At 47.7% G+C, this 23,655-nt stretch overlaps 1 protein-coding gene across 5 annotated transcripts in view; it reads right to left on the bottom strand.

Annotated features, from left to right (window-relative positions):
* The window catches only part of rims1a (regulating synaptic membrane exocytosis 1a), a 1,446,068-nt gene that overhangs the window by 399,794 nt on the left and 1,022,619 nt on the right, over positions 1-23,655 (bottom strand). For all 5 annotated transcript variants that reach the window (XM_072498344.1, XM_072498345.1, XM_072498346.1 and 2 more), the window contains exons 10-11: positions 22,373-22,419; positions 8,630-8,742 (exon numbers count right to left, since the gene is read on the bottom strand). In XM_072498344.1, coding sequence (XP_072354445.1) covers positions 8,630-8,742; positions 22,373-22,419 — 160 coding nt within the window. The remainder of the gene's footprint in view (positions 1-8,629; positions 8,743-22,372; positions 22,420-23,655) is intronic.

The following is a 23,655-nucleotide window of genomic DNA, read 5'->3' as shown; positions in this document are numbered from 1 at the left end:
TGGGAGGCGCTGAAGGCGGTGGTTAGGGGGGAGCTGATTTCCATATGAGCCCACAGGGGGAAACAAGAGGGTAAAGAAAGGGAGAGACTGATTGGAGAGATTCTGAGGGTGGATAGGCAATATGCGGAGGCCCCGGATGAAGGGCTATACAGGGAAAGACGGAGACTACAGACGGAGTTTGACCTGCTGACCACGGGTAAGGCGGAGACGCAGTGGAGGAAGGCACAGGGAATACAATACGAATATGGGGAAAAGGCGAGCCGATTGCTGGCCCAACAACTTAGGAAGAGGGGGCGGTGAGAGAGATCGGAGGAGTTAAGGACGGGGAGGGAAGGATGGAGCAGAGAGCGGGGAGGGTGAATGGGGTGTTTAAGTCATTTTATGAGAGGCTGTATAAGTCCCAACCCCCAGAGGGGAAAGAGGGAATGATACACTTCCTGGACCAGCTGGAGTTCCCGAGGGTTGAGGACCAGGAGGTGGCAGGTTTGGGAGCGCAGATTGAGGTGGAGGGGGTGATTAAAGGAATTGGGAACATGCAGGCAGGAAAGGCCCTGGGACCAGATGGGTTCCCGGTGGAATTTTACAGGAAATATGTGGACCTACTGGCCCCACTCCTGACGAGAACCTTCAATGAGGCGAAGGTAAGGGGGACACTACCCCCGACAATGTCGGAGGCGACGATATCGTTGATCCTGAAGCGAGACAAAGACCCGCTGCAGTGCGGGTCATACAGGCCCATCTCCCTCCTAAATGTAGATGCCAAGTTACTAGCCAAAGTGATGGCGACAAAGATAGAGGACTGTGTCCCAGGGGTGGTACATGACGACCAGACAGGGTTTGTTAAAGGGAGGCAATTGAATGCCAAGATACTAAGGTTGCTCGGGGTGATGATGATGCCCCCACCGGAGGGGGAGGCGGAGATAGTGGTGGCGATGGATGCAGAGAAGGCATTTGATAGAGTGGAGTGGGACTACCTGTGGGAGGTACTGAAGAGATTTGGATTTGGAGAGGGGTTCATCAGATGGGTTCAGCTCCTGTACGGGGCCCCGGTGAAGCGTGGTTACAAACAGGCAACGATCCGACTATTTCCGATTACATAGGGGCACAAGACAGGGGTGCCCCCTGTCCCCGTTACTGTTCGCGTTGGCAATCGAGCCATTGGCCATAGCGCTGAGGGGCTCTAAGAAGTGGAGGGGGGTGCTCAGAGGAGGAGAGGAACATCGGGTGTCATTATATGCGGATGATTTGCTGCTATATGTGGCAGACCCAGTGGAGGGGATGCCAGAGATAATGCAGACACTCAGGGAGTTTGGAGAGTTCTCGGGATATAAATTGAATATGGGAAAGAGTGAACTTTTTGTGATGCACCCCGGGGAACAGGGCAGGGGGATAGACGATTTGCCGCTGAGGAGAGTAGCAAGGGATTTTCGATATCTAGGGATCCAGGTGGCCAGGAACTGAGGAACCTTGCATAAACTTAACTTGACGCGACTGGCAGAGCAGATGGAGGAGGACTTTAAGAGGTGGGACATGGTGCCCCTGTCATTGGCGGGCAGAGTACAGGCGGTTAAAATGGTGGTCCTCCCGAGGTTTCTTTTCGTGTTTCAGTGCCTCCCCATACTGATTACAAAGGCCTTTTTCAAGAAAGTGGACAGGAGTATTATGAGCTTTGTGTGGGCTGGAAAGACCCCTAGGGTAAAGAGGGGGTTCCTGCAGCGCAGTAGTCGGCACTGCCGAGTCTGAGTGACTATTATTGGGCCGCCAACATGTCCATGATATGTAAGTGGATGAGGGAAGAAGAAGGGGCGGCGTGGAAAAGGCTGGAGATGGCGTCCTGTAAGGGAACAAGTTTAAAAGCACTGGCGACGGCGCCGTTACCGTTCCCCCCGAAAAAATACACCACAAACCCAGTAGTGGGGGCGACTTTGAAGATTTGGGGGCAGTGGAGACAACATAGGGGAGTGACGGGTGCCTCGGTGTGGTCCCCGATAAGGAACAATCACAGGTTCGTCCCGGGGAGAATAGATGGGGGATTCCAATCTTGGCACCGAGCAGGAATTGGGAAGTTGAAGGACTTGTTCTTGGACGGGGCGTTCGCGAGTTTGGGAGCATTGGTAGAAAAATACGGGTTGCCACCTGGGAATGCCTTCCGATATATGCAAGTGAGGGCATTTGCGAGGCAACAGGTGAGGGAATTTCCGCAGCTCCCGGCGCAAGGAATCCAGGACAGAGTGATTTCGGGGGCATGGGTCGGTGAAGGTAAAGTGTCCGATATATACAGGGAAATGAGAGACGAGGGGGAGACGATGGTAGAGGAGCTGAAGGGTAAATGGGAGGAGGAGCTGGGGAAAGAGATTGAGGAGGTGCTGTGGGCAGATGCCCTAAGTAGGGTAAATTCCTCGTCCTCGTGTGCCAGGCTCAGCTGATCCAATTCAAGGTTCTACACAGGGCGCATATGACGGGAGCAAGGCTGAGTAGATTTTTTGGCTGGAGGATAGGTGCGGGAGGTGCGCGGGAAGCCCGGCGAACCACACTCACATGTTTTGGTCATGTCTGGTATTGCATGGGTTCTGGGTGGGTGTGGCAAGAGTGATCTCAAATGTGGTGGGGGTCCGGGTCGAACCGAGCTGGGGGTTAGCTATATTTGGGGTTGCAGAAGAGCCGGGAGTGCAGGAGGCGAGAGAGGCCGATGTTTTGGCCTTTGCGTCCCTAGTAGCCCGGCGAAGGATTCTACTTATGTGGAAAGAAGCCAAACCCCCGGGCGTGGAGGCCTGGATAAACGACATGGCAAGGTTTATAAAATTGGAGCGAATAAAATACGCACTAAGAGGTTCGGCTCAAGGGTTCACCAGGTGGTGGCAACCGTTCCTTGACTATCTCGCAGAGCGATAAGGAAAACAGGAACGACAGCAGCAGCAGGGGGGGGGGCTGTATTCGGTGTTTGGGTTTTTTTTTCTTTCCATCCTAGTTGTTTATATTCATTTTTTCAGTATTATTATTTCTCTGTTCTTGTTCTTTTTCTGCACTTGTTGTTAGTTTAATATATTGTTTAAATAACAGTCAATGTACATTTTGTTACAAAGTTGTAAAAATGGAAAATTCTTTTTGATTGAAAAACTTTAATAAAATATATTTTTTTAAAAAACAAAGGCGATTACAATGGGATGAGAGAAGAACTAGCTAAGGTAGCCTGTGAGCAATGACTTTATGGTGAAACAGTTGAGGAATAGTGGAGAACATTCCGAGCGATTTTTCACAGTGCTCAGCAAAAGTTTATGCCAATAAAAAGGACGGACGGTAAAAAGAGGGAAAATCGACCGTGGATATCTGAGGAAATAAGGGAGAGTATGAAATTGAAGTAAAAAGCATACAAAATGGCAAAGGTTAGTTGGAGACTAGAGGATTGGGAAATCTTTAGAGGGCAACAGAAAGCTACTAAAAAAAGCTATAAAGAAGAGTAAGATAGATTGTGAGAGTAAACTTGCTCAGAATATAAAAACAGATAGTAAAGGTTTCTACAAATATAAAAAACAAAAAAGAGTGGCTAAAGTAAACATTGCTCCTTTACAGGATGAGAAGGGAGATTTAATAATGGGAGATGAGGAAATGGCTGAGGAACTGAACAGGTTTTTTGGGTCAGTCTTCACAGTGGAAGACACAAATAACATGCCAGTGACTGATGGAAATGAGGCAATGACTGGTGAGGACCATGAGATGATTGTTGTCACTAAGGAGGTAGTGATGGGCAAGCTAATGGGGCTAAAGGTAGACAAGTCTCCTGGCCCTGATGGAATGCATCCCAGAGTGCTAAAAGAGATGGCTCGGGAAATTGCAAATGCACTCGTGATAATTTACCAAAATTTACTGGACTCTGTCGTGGTTCCGGCGGATTGGAGATTAGCAAACGTGACACCACTGTTTAAAAAAGGAGGTAGGCAGAAAGCGGGTAATTATGAGCCAGTCAGCTTAACTTCGGTCATAAGGAAGATACTGGAATCTATCATCAAAGAAGAAATAGAGGCGCACCTGGATGGAAATTGTCCCAATGGACAGACTCAGCATGGGTTCATAAAGGACAGGTCATGCCTAACTAATTTTGTGGAATTTTTTGAGGACATTACCAGTGCAGTAGATAGCGGGGAGCCAATGAATGTGGTATATCTGGATTTCCAGAAAGCCTTTGACAAGGTGCCACACAAAAGGTTGCTGCATGAGATAATGATGCATGGATAGAGGATTGGTTAATTAATAGAAAGCAAAGAGTGGGGATCAATGGGTGTTTCTCTGGTTGGCAATCAGCAGCTAGTGGTGTCCCTCAGGGATCAGTGTTGGGCCCACAATTGTTCAAAATTTAAACAGATGATTTGGAGTTGGGGACCAATGCAATATGTCCAAGTTTGCAGACGACACTAAGATGAGTGGTAAAGCAAAAAGTGCAGAGGATACTGGAAGTTTGCAGAGGGATTTGGATAGTTTAAATGAATGGGCTAGGGTCTGGCAGATGAATACAATGTTGACAAATGTAAGGTTATCCATTTTGGTAGGAATAACAGCAAAAGGGATTATTATTTTAATGATAAAATATTAAAACATGCTGCTGTGCAGAGAGACCTGGGTGTGCTAGTGCATGAGTCGCAAAAAGTTGGTTTACAGGTGCAACAGGTGATTAAGAAGGCGAATGGAGTTTTGTCTTTCATTGCTAGAGGGAGGGAAAACTAGGGAGGTTATGCTGCAATTGTATAAGGTGTGAGTGAGGCCACACCTGGAGTATCGTGTTCAGTTTTGGTCGCCTTACCTGAGAAAGGACGTACTGGCGCTAAAGGGTGTACAGAGGAGATTCACTAGATTAATCCCAGAGTTGAGGGGGTGGGATTACGAGGAGAATGGGACTGTATACTTGGAATTTTAAAGGATATGAGGGATATTATAGAAATATATAAAATTATGAAGGGAATAGATAGGATCGATGTGGGCAGATTGTTTCCACTGGCGGGCGAAAGCAGAACTAGGGGGAATAGCCTCAAAATAAGGAGAAGTAAATTTAGGACTGAGTTTAGAAGCAACTACTTCACCCAAAGGGTTGTGAATCTATGGAATTCCTTGCCCAGTGAAGCAGTTGAGGCTCCTTCATTAAATATTTTTAAGATAGATAGACAAAGCAGTAATACAAGGAATAAAGAACAATATGGCACAGGAACAGGCCCTTACGCCCTCCAAGCCTGTCCGGACATATCAACCTTTGCCAAAACTCTCAGCAATTCCTTGTGCTGTATCCCTCTATATCCATCCTATCAAAACAAAATGCTGGAAAATCTCAGCAGGTCTGGCAGCATCTGTAGGGAGAGCAAATAGCTACAATTCGAGTCCAGATGAGCCTTTGTATATTTCCCCTCTATGTTAGACCGACCAAAATACATTACCTCACATTTTTCCAGATTAAACTCCATTTGCCATTTCGCCTCCCAAGTCTCCAACCTATCTATGTCCTGCTGTATCCTCTGACAATCCTCAACACTATCTGCCACTCCACCAACCGTGGTGTCATCTGGGAACTTACTGATCAAACCAGCTACATTTTCCTCCAAATCGTTTATTTACACTACAAACAACAGAGGCCCCAGAACTGATCCCTGTGGAACGCCACTAGTCACAACCTTCCATTCAGAAAAACACCCTTCTACTGCTACCCTCTGCCTTCTGTGACCGAGCCAGTTCTGTCTCCATCTTACCACCTCACCTCTGATCCCATATGAGTTCACCTTTGTACCAGTCTGCCATGAGACACCTTGTCAAAAGCTTTACTGAAGTTCACGTAAACAACATCCACCGCCCTCCCTTCATCAATCATCTTTGTCACCTCCTCAAAAGACTCGATCATGTTAATGAGGCATGACCTCCCCTTCACAAAACCATGCTGTCTATCACAAATGAGTCCATTTGTTTCCAAATGCGTATAAATCCTGTCCCTAAGAATTCTCTCCAATAATTTACCTACTAATGACGTGAGGCTCACCGGCCTATAGTTTCCAGGATTATCCCTGCAACCTTTTGTAAACAGCGGTACCACATTAGCTATTCTCCAGCCCTCTGGGATCTCACCTGTAGCCAACGACGATACAAATATGTCAGTCAAGGCCCCAGCAATTTCCTCCCTTCCATCCCTCAGTATTTTGGGATAAATCTATTTTAATATCTTTTAAAAGACCCAATACTTCCTTCTTTTCGATGTTAACATGATCTAGACTGTCCACACTCGTTTCGATGTTAACGTGATCTAGGGTGTCCACACACCCTACCCAAGAATCAACTTCCACAGAGTCCCATTCTTTCGTGAACACTGATGCAAAGTATTCATTCAATACCTCGCCCATTTCCTCTGGCTCAACACATAGATTCCTCCTGTTGTCCTTTAGTGGTTCAATCCTTTCCCTGGCCACCCTCTTGCTTTTTACATATGATAAAAAGCTTTGGGATTCACCTTAATCCAACCTGCCAAGGACACTTCATGACCCTTCCTAGCCCTCCTAATTTCCCACTTCGGTACCTTCCTACTTTCTTTATACTCCTCAAGGGTTCGACTGTTCCCGCCCTTCTCGACAGTACAAAAATCTCCTTTTTCTTTTTGACGAGGTTCACAATATCCCTCGTTATCCAAGGCTCCCTAAACTTACCCTTCATTATCCTACTTATCCTTCATTCTCTCAGGAACATGACTTTCCTGAATCCTAATCAACTGTCGCTTGAAAGACTCCTACATGTTCGATGCTGACTATTTATCCAACAGCCGCACCCAATGCAAATAATAATAGATCTTCGAATATCAGAGACTGTGCTAATAATAGATCATCAAATATCAGAGACTATGATAATAATAGATCATCAAATATCAGACACTGTGCTAATAACAGATCATCAAATATTAGAGACTGTGCTAATAATAGATCATCAAATATCAGACGCAACACTAATAATAGATTAAATATCAGACACAGCACTAATAACAGATCAAATATCAAACTCAGCAATAATAATAGATCCCCAAATATCAGACACAGCACTACTAATAGATCATCAAATATCAGACACCGTGCTCATAATAGATGAAATATCAGACACAGCACGAATAATAGATCATCAAATATCAGAGACTGTGCTAATAATAGACAATCACATAGCAGACAAAGCACTAATAATAGATCATCAAATATCAGACACTGTGCTAATAATAGGTCATTAAATATCAGACACAGCACTAATAACAGATCAAATATCAGAATCAGCAATAATAATAGATCACCAAATATCAGACACAATGCTAATAATAGATCAAATATCAGACACAGCACGAATAATAGATCATCAAATATCAGACCCATTAGGAATAATACATCATCAAATATCAGACCCAGCACTAATTATGGATCAACTATCAGGCACAGCACTAATAACATATCTACTTCGGATAGTGGATAATCTCAGGACATATCAACCTATGTATAGAGGAACTTCAGCAGGACTTGTATGTTAATGAATACGTCACCCACTAATACATGTAATATGGCTTACCATAATAACATGGATAATCCCCAGCATTTCATGAACCATTTACTCTATGTTTGTACATGTGCTCTAATAGATAATTTGATATTCTCAGTAAATTATTTTTATGGATTGGATTTGAATTGGATTTGGATTTGATTTATTGTCTATTTATTGATCTGTCTATCCATCTACCGGATGATCTCTCTATTCATTTTTCATGGACCAGGGTACAGTGACAAATATTGTTTTGCATACAGACCAGAAAGATTGTTCCATACATGAAAAGCATAGGACATACATAAATACACAATGTAAACACATAGAGATCGGGTGAAGCATAAGGAGTGTTGTGCTACTCAATATAGAAGATGCGTGGAGACACCAGATCAGTCCGTAAAATAATCATTCAGGAGTCTGGTGACAGCGGGGAAGAAACTGATTTTGAATCTGTTAGCGCGTGTTCTCAGACTTCTGTATATCCTGCCAATGGAAGAAGTTAGAAGAGGTGGTCGGATCTTTCATTATGCTGCCCGCTTTCTCAAGGCAGTAGGTGTAAACAGAGTCAATGGATGGGAGGCAGGTTTGTGTGTTGGACTGGGCTATGTTCACAACTCCAGTTTCTTACGGTCTTGAGCCGAGCAGTTGGCATACCAGGCTGTGATGCAGCCAGATAGGATGCCTCTTTTAACAAGATACAAGAAGAAAAATAAACACTCATGGACGAGATTTTTCTTTTTGTCCTTGGGTACCAGGTGAAGAAGGAAAATCTGCCTTGGGGAACAGGGTTCCGGAAAGGAACCTGCCTAATGTCCATCCAAGTGATTATTAAATGAGCAAGAGGAAGTGCTACCCATTCAGCCTCTTTGTTTTTAAAAGTTTGTTACTGAATAAATATGACAGAAGGAAGAAGCTGTTTGAATTCTAAGTACAGCAGGCTTCATCCAGATCTCCTCTGTGAGAGATCTTCACTGAACTGATGCCCGACTTCAGAAGTAGTCACATGGCCATGGCAAGCCAGTTCATCAGTACAGGATTGCATTTCCAAAACTCAAACAACAGTTAATTCCTGTTTTATTAATTTACTCACTGAAAGTTGTCCAGGCAGAACCTGAGGAGCATCTTTCAGCGCTCCGGGGCTGGTCGGAGAAATTACAGAAATGCATGGCCGTTCCATCTTCTGTGACTCAAAGGAACTTGAACCTGTAAATATTGAAACATAATTTACTCAAAACACTGCTGTTATTTCAGACAAGTATTTGTAATACATTAAAGTATAGCATTTCTAATGTAAATATAAATCTGTATTTATGATATTTATTAAATTCTGTATTTCTAAGCCTGATGGATATTAATAGTCCTGTGAATCAATAAATTTCAACAAGCTGCAAAAAATAATTATAATGAATCAATGCCTGGGAATAAAGTAATGACTTTCTCCCACAAGTGAGCTCTGATTTGCCTCTCAGAATGTCATTTATCAGCTAGCCAGAATGTATTTTGGATAACGGAGGTAAAATAAATCTTGGAAACTTGATGATGCAGTGGGTTACACAGTAATCGTTCATCTCTAGGACCTGAAATCAAATTCAGACCAGAATAATGAGATTGAAGTATCCTGGGCGGGATTCTCCACTCCCACGCCGAAGTGAACGCCGTCGAGGTTCACGACAGCGCAGAACGGCCCCGGTCCCGACCGATTCAGGCCCTGACAATGGGCCAGTATCGGGGCCGCGTCATCTACACGCGCCAGGCCTTGTCGCCCGCGTAAAAGCGGCGCCGCATAGATGACGCGGCCGGCGCCACATAACAGACGTCATCCGCGCATGCGCGGTTGCTGTCCTCTCTAAATCCGCCCCGCAAGAAGATGGGGGACGGATCTTGCGGGGCCACGGAAGGAAGGAGGTCCTCGTTCAGAGAGGACGGCCCGACGATCGGTGGGCACCGATCGCGGGCCACCCCACATTCCAGGTGAAGCCCGGTGCAGGATCCCCAGCGTTTGCGCACCGCCCACGACTGCAGCGACCAGGTGTGGACGGCGCCGGGGGGAACCCGCCGTTTTGGCATGGCCGCTCGGCCCATCCGGGCCTCAGAATAGCGGGGGTGCCGGAGAATCGCCATTTTGGGTGTCTCCGGCGATTCTCCGGCCTGCGGCCCGCGAAACCCGACCGGGCTGTTCCCGCCCCTTGGGAGAATCGCGGGAGGGCGTCGGACCGGCATCCCCGGAAATTTTGGCGGCCCAGGCGATTCTCCCAACCGCCGTCGGAGTGGAGAATCACGACCCCTTTATCTGTGTTGATTGTGAAAGGAATTTGGGGCAGTGTTAATACGATCTCCAATGAGTCCACAGCAGATACTATTGCCCGATTTAGATGTGTGGAGGGCAAAAATAAATTTTTAAGTTGCCAATGTAATAATCATTTTGATAAATTTGAATTCAATATTGTTCTCAAATAAATTTAAAAATAGTCTTTGAATCAAGAGAAGAACAAAATACTGAGCTCAAGCCTATTAGCTGGCAACAGGAGGTCCTTACCATCTTCTCCCTCTCTATGTCACGCTCAGCGAACACACTTGCCCTTGCTCCCATAATCATTCTTCACTATTTTAAATTTTAAATTCCCGTTGTTTTTATCCCTCAATAGCCCTGACCCACTGTACTTCTGTCATTCTGCACCTTTAGAATTCCTCCTCTGAACTCTTTTGTTCCTTTGCGTGCAGCCTTTTGTGCACCTCTGTCCTTCCTTCTGGCCAACATTGCTGGTTGAACCTCCTCTCATTTAGGCCCTAAAACAGCCCGCATAAACTCCTCCATCTCTCCACCTGCTTCTCTAACTTGAAAGAGTTTTAGGAAACTCATCTCCTTGTCCAAGATTTTGGTCACCCTGCCTCTGGCCTTTCTTTGACTTGTGGTTTATTCTTCCTTCCAGCCCTGGAGTGGGAGTGGGGGGCTGAAGTAGATGAAGTGCGATGTGGGATAGGCTGGGTGGAATGGGATTATAGGATAGAGATTGATGGCGGGATTTGGGGCAGGGCGTTAGGTGAGGATGGGTGGGGTGGAACTTTGGAGTGGGGATGATGTGGTGGGTCGAGCGGGAGTAATGGGGTGGAGAGTGGCGTGGGGGTGTGTGGGGTGGGGTGAGGGGGGTGAACAGGGATTGTTGGTCGGTATGGGTTTAGTGGAGTTGAGGAATGGAGTTCTGTGTTGGTGAATAGTGTGGAGTGGCTGATTGGAATGGGGTGGGGTGAAGGGTCGGTTGGGTGGGGTTGGGGGCAGGATGGTATTGTTAGGTGAGTTAAGTGGACTGGGGTGGGGTATGGTGAGTGGGATGGGAGTGTGGGAAGGGGTGAGTGGTTAGATATGGTACGACAGGGTGAGTGAGCTGGGGTAGTCTTTGGGTTGGGGGGCGCAGTACCTTTGTAGACAATGCTTGGACATCTGACACGATTGGTTCCTGATAACCACACCTCAAGTCAAATCAGCACAACTTGGAACCAATTTTCCCATAAAAATAATGTTATAAACGGGGGAGTGGTTCCTAGACAAAGGTCTGATACCCCATTTACACCAAAATAACCCAGAATGTTGTACACAAACAATTACAGACTAGTGATACATTTATTGACATAAACAACATAGACATGCATGCACTGTATGGTACTGTACATTATCTACAAATGACATGAACATTTTTTAACTAAATTTAAAACTTTTCTTCAAAATCCCTGTGCTCCTGCCAGTGTCTGACTCGGTGAGGCTTTCACGGGTTTTGAGGTGATTTGGAAGGACTTATCTGGACCTTTGGAAGGGTTCTTGGTTGGACATTGTAAAAGGGTCCAAAGATGTGCAGGTTAGGTGGATTGGCCATGATAAAATTGCCCCTTAATATCCAGGCGTTTACAGGTTAGGTGGGGTTACCAGGAGGGCGGGAGAATGGATCCAGATAGGATGCTCTGAGTGTTGGTGCAAACTCGATGGGCCAAATGGCCACCTTTTGCTATGTAAAAACTTTATGATTATGTTCTGTGGAATATTCTTGAGATTCTTAGCTGCAGGTTTTTCTGAAGTCTTTCTTTGAGAACGTGTCTGTTATATTACCCACAAGACGTAAGGCGACGACCCGATTGATCTCCGTAGGGCTCGTGGAGTACTAGCCCGCCGATGAGGGGCATTGGCCCATCAGTGGGCTTGTTAATTCCGGGCCCAGGCAGGAGCCAGCATCTGAGAATGATGCCGGCTGGGACAAGGACTATTCTTTTGTATATACTTTTCCTAACTGAGAGTTGGAAATAAACCAGGCTCTCCTTTTCTGGGTTTCTCCTTGACATCAATAGTCTCCAAAGAAGTTTGGATAGATTTTGACTTATTTTCTTTTGAAATATCTCTGTGCCAACTGTGCATGTTTTATATGCCCCTACTCACTGTTGTGTACGCCTCTACTCACTGTTGTGTACACCCCTACTCACTGTCGTGTACACCCCTACTCACTGTTGTGTACACCCCTACTCACTGTTGTGTACACCCCTACTCACTGTTGTGTACACCCCTACTCACTGTCGTGTACACCCCTACTCGCTGTCGTGTACACCCCTACTCACTGTTGTGTACGCCCCTACTCGCTGTTGTGTACTTACTGTTGTGTACGTCCCTACTCACTGTTGTGTACACCCCTACTCACTGTTGTGTACACCCCTACTCACTGTTGTGTATGCCCCTACTCACTGTTGTGTACATCCCTATTCACTATCACAGTAACTAACCTACATATCTTTTGATACTAAGGGGCAATTTAGCATGGCTAATCCTCCTAACCTGCACATCTTTGGACTGTGGGTGGAAACCGGAGCACCTACGCAGACACGGGGAGAACGTGCAAACTCCATACAGTCACCCCAGGTTGGAATTGAAACTGGGAACTTAGACGTGACTTTAAAATGCTTAAACAACGCCTACTTGCATTTAAAAGTTTCAGCATTGGGACTTCCGGGTGCGGCTATGCAGAGCTAGGTCGCATATTCGGCAGCTCCTGCTTGGAACGGACTTTTGGGCTCTTTTACAGGGCCCCCACGGCATTTGTTTGACATTTCCCGGTGTGGGAAGAAGACTGCAGCATTCCCCTGACGGTGTCCCCCAGGAATGTTGTGTCTTTTGGCTGCTAGACCCGGCAGAAACAGTGAAGGATTTGGCTTGAGCTGCAGCAATAGACAGAGGCCTCTTCCAGCATGCAGGCGGGGGAAGGGCAAGCTTAAAGCTGCAATCTGACTTGACTCTATCAAAGGTGAATTCTAGCAGCAGAGGGAACAACTGTGAAAGGATCTACCAAGACTATTGAAGAGGCGGGGACGAGGCTTCTGGTGGCGGCCATGGAGGAGGAGGTCGCGCATTCGGCAGCTCCCGTCTGGAACCGACTTTCAGACCTTTTCCAGGAGTTTCCATAGACTTTTTGGGGCAGACTGGTGAAGCAAACACTGCCAACTTCTATGAAACGGACCAGAAGTGTAACGGCCGAAGGAGCGGCACTGGAGCAACGGGAGAAGCGTGGGAAAGAAAACAAAATGGCGGCGGCCAGGGACAAAGGGGAGCTGCAGGAGTTCATCAAGCGCTGCTTCGAGGAGCAGCGCGAGGAGATGCGCAAGGAGATGTTGGCGCCTATGCTTTCAGCAATTGAAGGACTCGGGATCACCCAGAAGGTCCACGAAGCTAAGATCCAGGAGGTACAGAAAAGAGTCAGTCAGAACGAGGACGAGCTTGTGGGCCTGGCGGTGAGAGTGGAGCAGAACGAGGCGCTGCACAAGAGGTGGGCGGGAAGACTCGAAGACCTGGAGAACAGGTCGAGGAGAAAGAATCTGCAAATCCTGGGTCTCCCTGAGGGAGTGGAGAGGGCTGATGCCGGGGCATACGCGAGCACGATGCTCGAGACGATGATGGGCACGAAGGCCCCTTCGAGGCTGCTGGAGTTGGACGGGGCACATCGGGTGCTGGCGAAGAAGCCCCAGGCAAATGAGCCGCCAAGGGCGATGGTGGTGAGGTTCCACCGGTTCACGGACAGAGAGTGGGTCCTGAGATGGGCCAAGAAGGAGCGGAGCAGTAAGTGGGACAATGCAGAGATCCGAATATACCCGGACTGGAGCACGGAGGTTGCAAAGCGGAGAGCGGGTTTCAACCGGGCCAAAGCAGCGTTGTACCGGAAAGAAGTGAAATTCGGAATGCTGCAGCCAGCGCGACTGTGGGTCACATACAAGGGCCAACACTATTACTTTGAAACGCCTGAGGAGGCGTGGACCTTTGTACAAGCCGAAAAGTTGGACTCTAACTGAGGGTTTGTGAGGGTAGGGGGGATGTTTGAGGTTTGATGTGTGATGGTTGTTGTATATAGGGGGTCAATCACGCGCAGGAAATGTTACATGGGCTGGGGGAGAGAGACAAGGCCGCGACAGGAGCTGCGCCAGAGAGGGCGGAGCAGGCTTTGGAAAGCACGGGGTTTTTTCCCGCGCGCGGGAAGAAAGGCGGGAAGGGGAACGAAGGAATGCATATGGATTGGATTCAGGTTAAGAAAGGGATGGGTAGGACAGGTATTCCACTCGGGACTGGACGCGAAGAATAGAGTGGTGGCAATATTGGTTGGAAAGCGGGTGTCATTTGAGGCCAAGACTATTGTAGCGGACAATGGAGGGCGATATGTAATGGTGAGCGGTAGGCTGCAAGGGACGTGGGTGGTGTTGATAAACGTATACGCCCCGAACTGGGATGATGCAGGATTCATGAAGCGCATGTTGGGGCGCATTCCGGACCTGGAGGTAGGAGGCCTGATAATGGGAGGGGACTTCAATACAGTTTTGGATCCAGCACTGGACCGCTCCAAATCAAGGACTGGAAAGAGGCCGGCGGCGGCCAAGGTACTTAGGGGGTTTATGGATCAGATGGAGGGAGTGGACCCATGGCGGTTTGCAAGGCTGCAGGCCAGGGAATTTTCTTTCTTCTCCCATGTACACAAAGCCTACTCCCGGATAGATTTCTTTGTTCTGGGAGGGGACGGAGTATTCGGCTATAGCCGTTTCGAACCATGCCCCGCACTGGGTGGAACTGGGGCTGGGAGAGGAGAGGGACCAACGCCCATTGTGGCGGCTGGATGTGGGACTGCTGGCGGACGAGGTGGTGTGTGGGAAGGTGACGGGGAGTATCGAAAGGTACTTGGAGGCCAATGACAACGGGGAGGTGCGGGTGGGGGTGGTATGGGAGGCGTTGATGGTGGAGAGCTAATTTCCATTAGGGCTCATAGGGAGAAGACAGAGGGTATGGAAAGGGAGAGGTTAGTGGGGGAGACTTTGAGAGTGGACAGGAGATACGCAGAGGCCCCGGAGGAAAGATTACTTGGGGAAAGACGACGGCTCCAGACGGAGTTTGACCTGTTGACCACAGGGAAGGCGGAGGCACAGTGGAGGAAAGCGCAGGGGGTGACCTACGAGTATGGGGAAAAGGCTAGTCGGATGCTGGCACACCAGCTCCGTAAGAGGATGGCAGCGAGGGAAATAGGGGGAGTCAAAGATGGAAGGGGAGCCACGGTTCGGAGTGCGACGAAAATAAACGAGGTATTCAAGGCCTTTCATGAAGAGCTGTACAGATCCCAGCCCCCAGCGGGGGAGGAGGGGATGAGACGATTCCTAGATCAGCTGAGATTCCCGAGGGTGGAAGAGCAAGAGGTGGCTGGTTTGGGGGCACCAATTGGGTTGGAGGAGCTGAGCAAGGGTTTGGGGAGCATGCAGGCGGGGAAGGCCCCGGGACCGGACGGATTCCCGGTGGAGTTCTACAGGAAGTACGCAGACCTGTTGGCCCCGCTGCTGGTGAGGACCTTTAATGAGACGAGAGAGGAGGGGACCCTGCCCCCGACAATGTGGGAAGCGACAATTTCTTTGATCCTAAAGCGGGACAAGGACCCACTGCAATGTGGATCGTACAGGCCGATCTCCCTCCTCAATGTGGATGCAAAGTTGCTGGCAAAAGTGCTGGCCACGAAGATCGAGGATTGTGTCCTGGGGGTAATCCACGAGGACCAGACGGGATTTGTAAAGGGCAGGCAACTAAACACCAATGTGCAGCGGCTCTTAAACGTGATAATGATGCCATCGGAGGAGGGAGAGGCAGAGATAGTGGCAGCTATGGACGCGGAGAAGGCCTTTGACCGAGTAGAGTGGGAGTACCTCTGGGAGGTGCTGCGTAGGTTTGGGTTCTGGGTAGGGTTTATCAATTGGGTTAAGCTCCTTTACAGAGCCCCGATGGCGAGTGTAGTGACGAACCGGCGGAGGTCGGAGTACTTTCGACTGTACCGAGGGACGAGGCAGGGGTGCCCCCGTTGTTCGCATTGGTGATCGAACCATTGGCCATGTCATTGAGGGTGTCTAATAAATGGAGGGGGGTGGTCCGAGGGGGAGAAGAGCATCGGGTGTCGCTATATGCGGATGACCTGTTGCTGTACATGGCGGATCCAAAGGAGGGGATGGTGGAGGTCATGCAGACTCTAAGGGAGTTTGGGGAGTTTTCGGGCTATAAGCTCAATGTAGGGAAGAGTGAGCTCTTTGTATTACAGGCGGGGGACCAAGAAAGAGGGATAGGGGACCTACCGCTGAGGAGGGTGGAGGGGACTTTCGGTATCTGGGGATCCAGATAGCCAGGAGTTGGGGGACCCTACATAAACTGAATCTGACGAGGTTGGTGGAGCAAATGGAGGAGGATTTCAAAAGATGGGACATGTTACCGCTCTCGCTGGCGGGTAGAGTGCAGTCGGTCAAAATGGTGGTCCTTCCGAGGTTTCTGTTTGTGTTTCAGTGCCTTCCCATCGTGATCACTAAGGCCTTTTTTAAGAGAGTAGGCAGGAGTATTATGGGGTTTGTGTGGGCGAATAAGACCCCGAGAGTAAGGAGAGGGTTCCTGGAACGCAGTAGGGACCGAGGAGGGTTGGCGCTGCCAAACCTGGGGAGCTACTACTGGGCAGAAAATGTGGCGATGATCCGCAAGTGGGTTATGGAGGGCGAGGGGGCGGCATGGAAGAGGATGGAGATGGTGTCCTGTAAAGGAACGAGCCTGGGGGCGTTGGTGACGCACCGCTGCCGCTCTCGCCGACAAAGTATACCACGAGCCCGGTGGTGGCGGCAATGCTAAGGATCTGGGGCCAGTGGAGACGGCACCGGGGTGCAATGGGAGCATCGCTGTGGTCCCCGATCAGGGTAACCACCGGTTTGTCCCGGGGAAGATGGACGGGGGCTTCCAGAGCTGGCATCGGGCGGGGATTGGAAGAATGGGGGACCTGTTCATCGACAGGACGTTTGCGAGCCTAGGGGCACTGGAGGAGAAGTTTGAGTTACCCCCGGGAAATGCCTTTAGATATATGCAGGTGAGGACTTTTGTGAGGCGACAGGTGAGGGAATTCCCGTTGCTCCCAGCACAAGAAGTTCAAGATAGGGTGATCTCGGGTGTATGGGTGGGGGAGGGTAAGGTGTCGGAAATACACCAGGAGTTGAAAGAAGAGGGGGAAACGCTGGTAGAAGAGTTGAAGGGTAAATGGGAGGAGGAGCTGGGGGAGGAGATCGAGGAAGGTCTGTGGGCTTATGCCCTAGGTAGGGTTAATTCCTCCTCCTCGTGTGCCAGGCTCAGCCTGATACAATTTAAGGTGGTCCACAGAGCGCACTTGACGGGGGCGAGGTTGAGTAGGTTCTTTGGGGTAGAGGACAGATGTGAAAGGTGCTCAGGGAGCCCGGCGAACCATGTCCATATGTTTTGGTCATGCCCGGCATTGGAGGGGTTCTGGAGAGGAGTGGCGGGAGCAATATCTCAGGTGGTGAAAGTCCGGGTCAAGCCAAGCTGGGGGCTAGCAATATTTGGAGTAGTGGACGAACTGGGAGTGCAGGAGGCGAAAGAGGCCGGCATTCTGGCCTTTGCGTCCCTAGTAGCCCGGCGAAGGATCTTGCTAATGTGGAAGGAGGCGAAGCCCCCCAGCCTGGATAAATGATATGGCTGGGTTCATAAAGTTGGAGAGGATTAAGTTCGCCTTGAGAGGGTCTGCGCAGGGGTTCTACAGGCAGTGGCAACCGTTCCTAGACTATCTCGCGGAGCGTTAGAGGAAGGTCGGTCAGCAGCAGCAGCAACCTTGGGGGGGTGGGGGGGGACGTCCTGGGAGGGTGGGCTAGCAAGAGATAACATGAAGGATTGGGGAAACTGGCACGTACGGGTGAGGGCCAGTGTACAAAGCTGTGTAAATATATCATTTTGCCATGTATATATCTTGCTCTGCGCGATTTCTCGTTTTTTTTTGTTACGGGGCGGGGGGGGGGGGGGGGGCGTTATTGTTTGTAAGGGACAAAAATTGTGTTAAAAAACTTTAATAAATATATTTATTTTAAAAAAAAGTTTCAGCATTGAAACTCTCCTGTTGTTTCTTTAGATCGTTACAAACTCTCCTTGCCTTTTCCTGAATTTTTCCCAAACTCACAGGAGAACTACTTTGATTTTGATACTCCAGCCAAATGATAAACAATTTCTCAACCTGAGCTATAAATCCAAAAAGTTGCTTGGTTGACAGTTGTTTCAACAGGAGCCGGACCCTCAACATATTCCTGAATTCTTAGCTCGTCTTTCAGGATGGTCACAATAGTCATTCAAGGGATATCCAAAGCTCTACCCATTTTAGTTTGTGCCTCACCTTTTTCAGACCTTTTAATTATTTCCATTTTTGTTTCCATCGTAATTGTTCTATGTTTTTTAGAAGAAGAAACCTCTCTTGCACCAGATTGACGCTTTTCTGCCATTATTGTAGATAAAGAGACTCTAAATTTTATGAAATTGCTTGAAAAAAGGCACCAAACTTTGTGAAAATGCATCAGAACAGCACCTGAACATCGATCCGCTCATATGAATGCAACGTTGAAACTGAGGCGAGAAAGTTGAAACAAGGGGCTGGAATTTCCACTTCCCCAGCTATCGGTTTCTCAGCATGCCGTTCGCTGGCAGCACTACTCCTGACACTTGATTAAGCCACCCTACACCACCGAGATTAGTCGGGAAATGGTGTTGGGAAAATTGATACGATTGAAGGCTGATAAATCCCCAGGGGATAATCATCTACATCCCAGTGTACTTAAGGAAGTGGCTTGAGGAAAAATAGTAGATGCCTTGGTGGTCATCTTCCAGGACTCTGTAGACTCTGGAACAGTTCCTGCAGATTGGAGGATAGCTAATCTAACTCCACTATTTAAAAAGGCAGATAGAATGAAAACAGGGAATTATAGACCAGCAAGCCTGACGTTGGTGGTGGAGAAAATTCGAGAATCCATTGTCAAAGATTTTATCGCAGAGCACTTAAAAATCAGTGGCAGGCTCAGACAGAGTCAGGATGGATTTATGAAGGGGAAATCATGCTTGACAAATCTTCTGAAATACTTTGAGGATGGAAGTTGCCAAGGGAGAAGCAGTGGATGTGGTATATTTGGACTATGACAAAGTCCCACGTAAGAGATTAGCGTGTAAAATTAAAACGCATGGGATTAGGGGTAGTGTATTGAGGTGGATACAAAAACTGGTTGGCAAACAGGAAACAAAGAGTAGGAATTAATTTTTTCAAATTGGCAGGCAGTGACTAGTGGGGTATCGCAGGGTTCGGTGCCAGGACCCTGTTGTGTTCTGTGTTGTAACCGTTGTAATGATGTAGACAGAACATATAGTTGTTTAACCAGAACGATGATTTATTAATAAACACGTGGAAAAGAGACAATACTGATGATGCTTAATAAATTAATTCAGTGAATTCTCCTGGAGCTACTCCAAGTGCGACTGTCTTCTTCTACGTCTTACTACCAACTGGCGGGTGTGTTGAGTCACATGAAAGATCTCTATCGCCACCAGATGGTTGGAGTTAGCATTACTAACTATTTGCAGAACTGTGCACAGGCATATCACCACAGACCCTAGCTAGTCACAATATATATTAATGATTTAGATGAAGGAACAAAATGAACTATCTCAAAATTTGGGTTGGAGGGTGAGCTGTGAGGAGGATGCAGAGATCCTTCAGTGTGATTTGCACAAGTTGAGTGAGTGGGCAAATTAATGGCAGATGTAGTATAATTTGGATAAATGAGAGGTTTCCACTTTGGCAGTGGAAAGGCAGACTATTATCTGAATGGCCATAAATTAGGAGAAGGGAATGTGCAACGAGACCTGGTGTCCTCGTCCACCAGTCGCTAAAGGCAAGCATGCAGCTGCAGCAGGTGGTAAAGAAGGTGAATGGGACGTTGGCCTTCATTGCGAGAGGATTCAAGTACAGAAGCAGGGATGCCTTGTCGGAATTATACAGGGCCTTGGCGAGGCCACACCTGGAATATTGAGTGCATTTTGATCTCCTTATCTGAGGAAGGATATTCTTGCTATAGAGGAAATTTGGTTTACCAGTCTGATTTCTGGGGTCATGGGCCTGATGTATGAGGAGAGATTGAGTCGGTTATGATTGTATACGCTGGATTTCAGAAGAACAAGGGGGATCTCATAGAAACCTATACAATTCTAACAGGACTAAATGGAGTAGATGCAAGAAGGATGGTCCCGATGGTACGGGTGTCCAGAACCTGGGGCGAAATTCTCCCCCAACGGCGCGATGTCCACCGACTGGCGCCAAAACCGGCGCCAATCAGACGGGCATCGCGCCAGCCCAAAGGTGCGGAATGCTCCGCATCTTTGGGGGCCGAGCCCCAACATTGAGGGGCTAGGCCAGCGCCGGAGGGATTTCCGCCCCGCCAGCTGGCGGAAATGGAGTTTGTTGCCCCGCCAGCTGGCGGAAATGGCGTTTGGTGCCCCGCCAGCTGGCGCGGAAATGCGGCGCATGCGCGGGAGCGTCAGTGGCCGCCGACAGTTTCCCGCGCATGCGCAGTGGGGAGAGTCTCTTCTGCCTCCGCCATGGTGGAGGCCGTAGCGGAGGCGGAAGGGAAAGAGTGCCCCCACGGCACAGGCCCGCCCGCGGATTGGTGGGCCCCGATCGCGGGCCAGGCCACCATGGGGGCACCCCACGGGGTCAGATCGAGCCTGCCCACGCCGCCTGGTCCCGCCGGTAAATACCAGCTTTGATTTACGCCGGCGGGACAGGCAATCTCTGGGCGGGACTTCGGCCCATCCGGGCCGGAGAATTGAGCGGGGGTCCCGCCAACCGGCACGGCCCGATTCCCGCCCCCGCCCAATCTCCGGTACCGGAGACTTCGGCGGGGGCGGGATTCACGGCGGCCAACGGCCATTCTCCGACCCGGCGGGGGGTCGGAGAATGACGCCCCAGGAGTCACAGTCTGAGGATACGGGGTGGACCATTTAGGACAGAGATGAGGAGAAATTTCTTAACCCAGAGATTGGTGAGCCTGTGGAATGGAATTTGTTATCACATGAAGCAGCTAAGGCCAAAATATTGTATGTTTTCAAGAAGCAGTTAGGTTGTATGTTTTCAAGAAGCACTTGGGGCAAAGGGGTTCAAAGGATATGAGAGAAAGTGGGATTAGGCTATTGAGTTAGATGATCAGCCATGATCATAATGCATGGCAGAGCATGTTTGATGGGCCGAATGGCCTCCTCCTGCTCCTATTTTCTATGTTTCTATGAAACCTGCAGGAGGGGTGCACTGCCGGTGGGAACAGGGAATCTCAACAGCTGGAGAATTCCGGACAGTGTCAATTTATAAACATCGTAAGCACAGTTTGTCGTAACTCAAACATCGTAAAGTCGAGCACCACCTGTACTGAAATTTCTCCTTGGAAATTAGAGGGAAGAAATACCCACAGCTCTTTACCAACACAAACCGATGGATTGGAATTCTTGGACCAGACACCAGTGTGTCCATCAAAACCTGTGCTCATCCCTCTTTTTGTTTTGAATCGTTCTCACTTCACCGACTTTCTTTCTGATTCTTTTAAATCTTTTTTTAAAATTGCTGGTCTATATGATTCAAACTTATGTATCCAACATTGAAAACTAGAAAAACAATTAAATTTTAGCGGTGATTACACTACTCCAACATATGGATGAGTCAAAGAAAATCCCTAAATTAATTCTCAACACAATTGAGCAATCAATATTTTTGCTTTTCTCAATCCTTTACTTAAGGCACAACTGCAAATAAATATCAAAATAGCAGAAACTTCCAGTGTAGAGGTTAAGTAGAAAGTTTGAGAGAAATACTCCAGTGATTGGTGGGTGAGTATATTACCTGTCGATGCTATGGACACTGATGAACCTTTGTTGTACATCATGTGAAGATCATTGCTGTATCTCCGTTCTTATATTAGTAATTCTATGAGCATCAAACTCATGAATTGTGCAACAGATTTCATCAATTAATATTCAGATGTTAATCATGTGAAACCTTGGGATAATTCAAATTCATGAAAACTGGAAATATTTCGTCAAACACTCTGGCCTGGATTTTAATTTAGGACCGTCCTCCCCCGCAGCAAGTTTTCCCGCTACAGATGTGGCGAGCCATTGGTTGGTGGCCGGCCTTCGGGTCCGACTGAAGCCTATGGCCGAGGATCGCTCACCCTGCCGACAGGAAACCTTCTACGAGGTGTCAATTTTGGGGGGACCAAAAATCCCACTGGCATGAGGCGCGAGAAAAAGAAGCTGACATTTCTATTTTCCTTATTCCTTTATCTAAAATTGTAGAAAGATGATTTACGAGCAGATGTATAATGTTAAGTGAGATTGATTTTGTATGTAGCAGGATGTTCCAGGGATAAGAAACAAAACTAATAAAATGCAAAAATTCAGAGATTAATTATCCAAATCCTTCCTATTCTTTTAAGTACTTACTAGATTCCAAAGGAGGATGGGAACTCTCTGGAATTCTAGGTATATCCCTAGAAACAGAAAGAATAATCTTATATGAACAGGCAATCTGATATTTTAATCAAAAATAATCCAGTTAAAACACACTGAACATTTCATATTAACCACATGCAAATGATTGTGTCTCATATTTGTTTTGAAATATGGGCCGGAATTATCCGGACATTGGGATTCTCTGTTCCCACTGGCAGCATACCCCCGACGTCATGGGGTGGTTTTAATGCGAAATCCCATTGACAAGCGGAAGGAATAGAAAATCCCACCACCAGCGAATGGAGCATCACCGCGAAACATGCGGAGAATCCCGCCCATGTTCTCTAAAGGGACTTCAATAGGAAATGGAAAATGTAAAGGAATTAAATTAAATGCAAATTCAGACATTTCCAAGTTCTGCTGTCTCCCTGATGCTTATACATGTTCAAAAATTGTTTCTAACATCACCAGGAAGGGTTTGTTCAATATGCATACCTTAAATACAGATTCTCACGATGTGCCGGCTTTGGACTGGGGTGAGCACAGTAAAAAATCTTACAACACCAGTTTAAAGTCTAACAGGTTTGTTTCGAATCACTTCTTCACAGATTCTCACGAGGAAAAGCACTGATTTTCACTTTCACCCCACTTAGACTTGTTTCTGTCACTTCTGTTGAATTTGTCAGAATATTTTGTTGAAGCATTGCTTCTAAATTAGACAGCGAGGAGATGTTGGTGTAGTTATGTGGTTGATTTGATGGTGAGTGTGGTATTGTGGGACACAGGAAATGATGTTGGAAAGTTAACAATGGGAAAGGATTGGACTCTATTTGGCCTCATCAATGCCACATCGCATTTCTTGCTAATGTAAAAGCAAATTACTGCAGATGATAGAATCTGAAATAAAACCAGAAAATACTGGACAATCACAGCAGGTCTGACAGCATCTGTAGAGCGAGAAGGGAGCTAACGTTTCGAGTCTGGATGACACTTGGTCAAAGATGGAGAGAACTGGAAATAGGGTTAGATTTACACTTCTGTGTGTGTGTGGGGGTCATATTCGTCACAGCGAAATATCCCTAATCTGTTACACTAACAAGCAGCCATCTCCTAATCTGCAGTCTACGTGCATCGCCTTCCAGTAAACACATGTGCTATCCTCTAGACCCCTCTGTCTGTGTTACATTCAACCTTGTTGGGGTTCAGCTTCCCTCCCCTCGGTCTCCTTACTGCCTCTCATTGTTCATCTTCTTCATCTACCTCCTTTTCTCTCT

The sequence above is a fragment of the Scyliorhinus torazame genome, chromosome 4 (genome assembly GCF_047496885.1).
Source record: "Scyliorhinus torazame isolate Kashiwa2021f chromosome 4, sScyTor2.1, whole genome shotgun sequence".
Taxonomy (NCBI): Eukaryota; Metazoa; Chordata; class Chondrichthyes; order Carcharhiniformes; family Scyliorhinidae; genus Scyliorhinus; species Scyliorhinus torazame.
The sequence above is the reverse complement of the archived record's forward strand: the minus strand, read 5'-3'. Positions and strand labels throughout refer to the sequence as shown.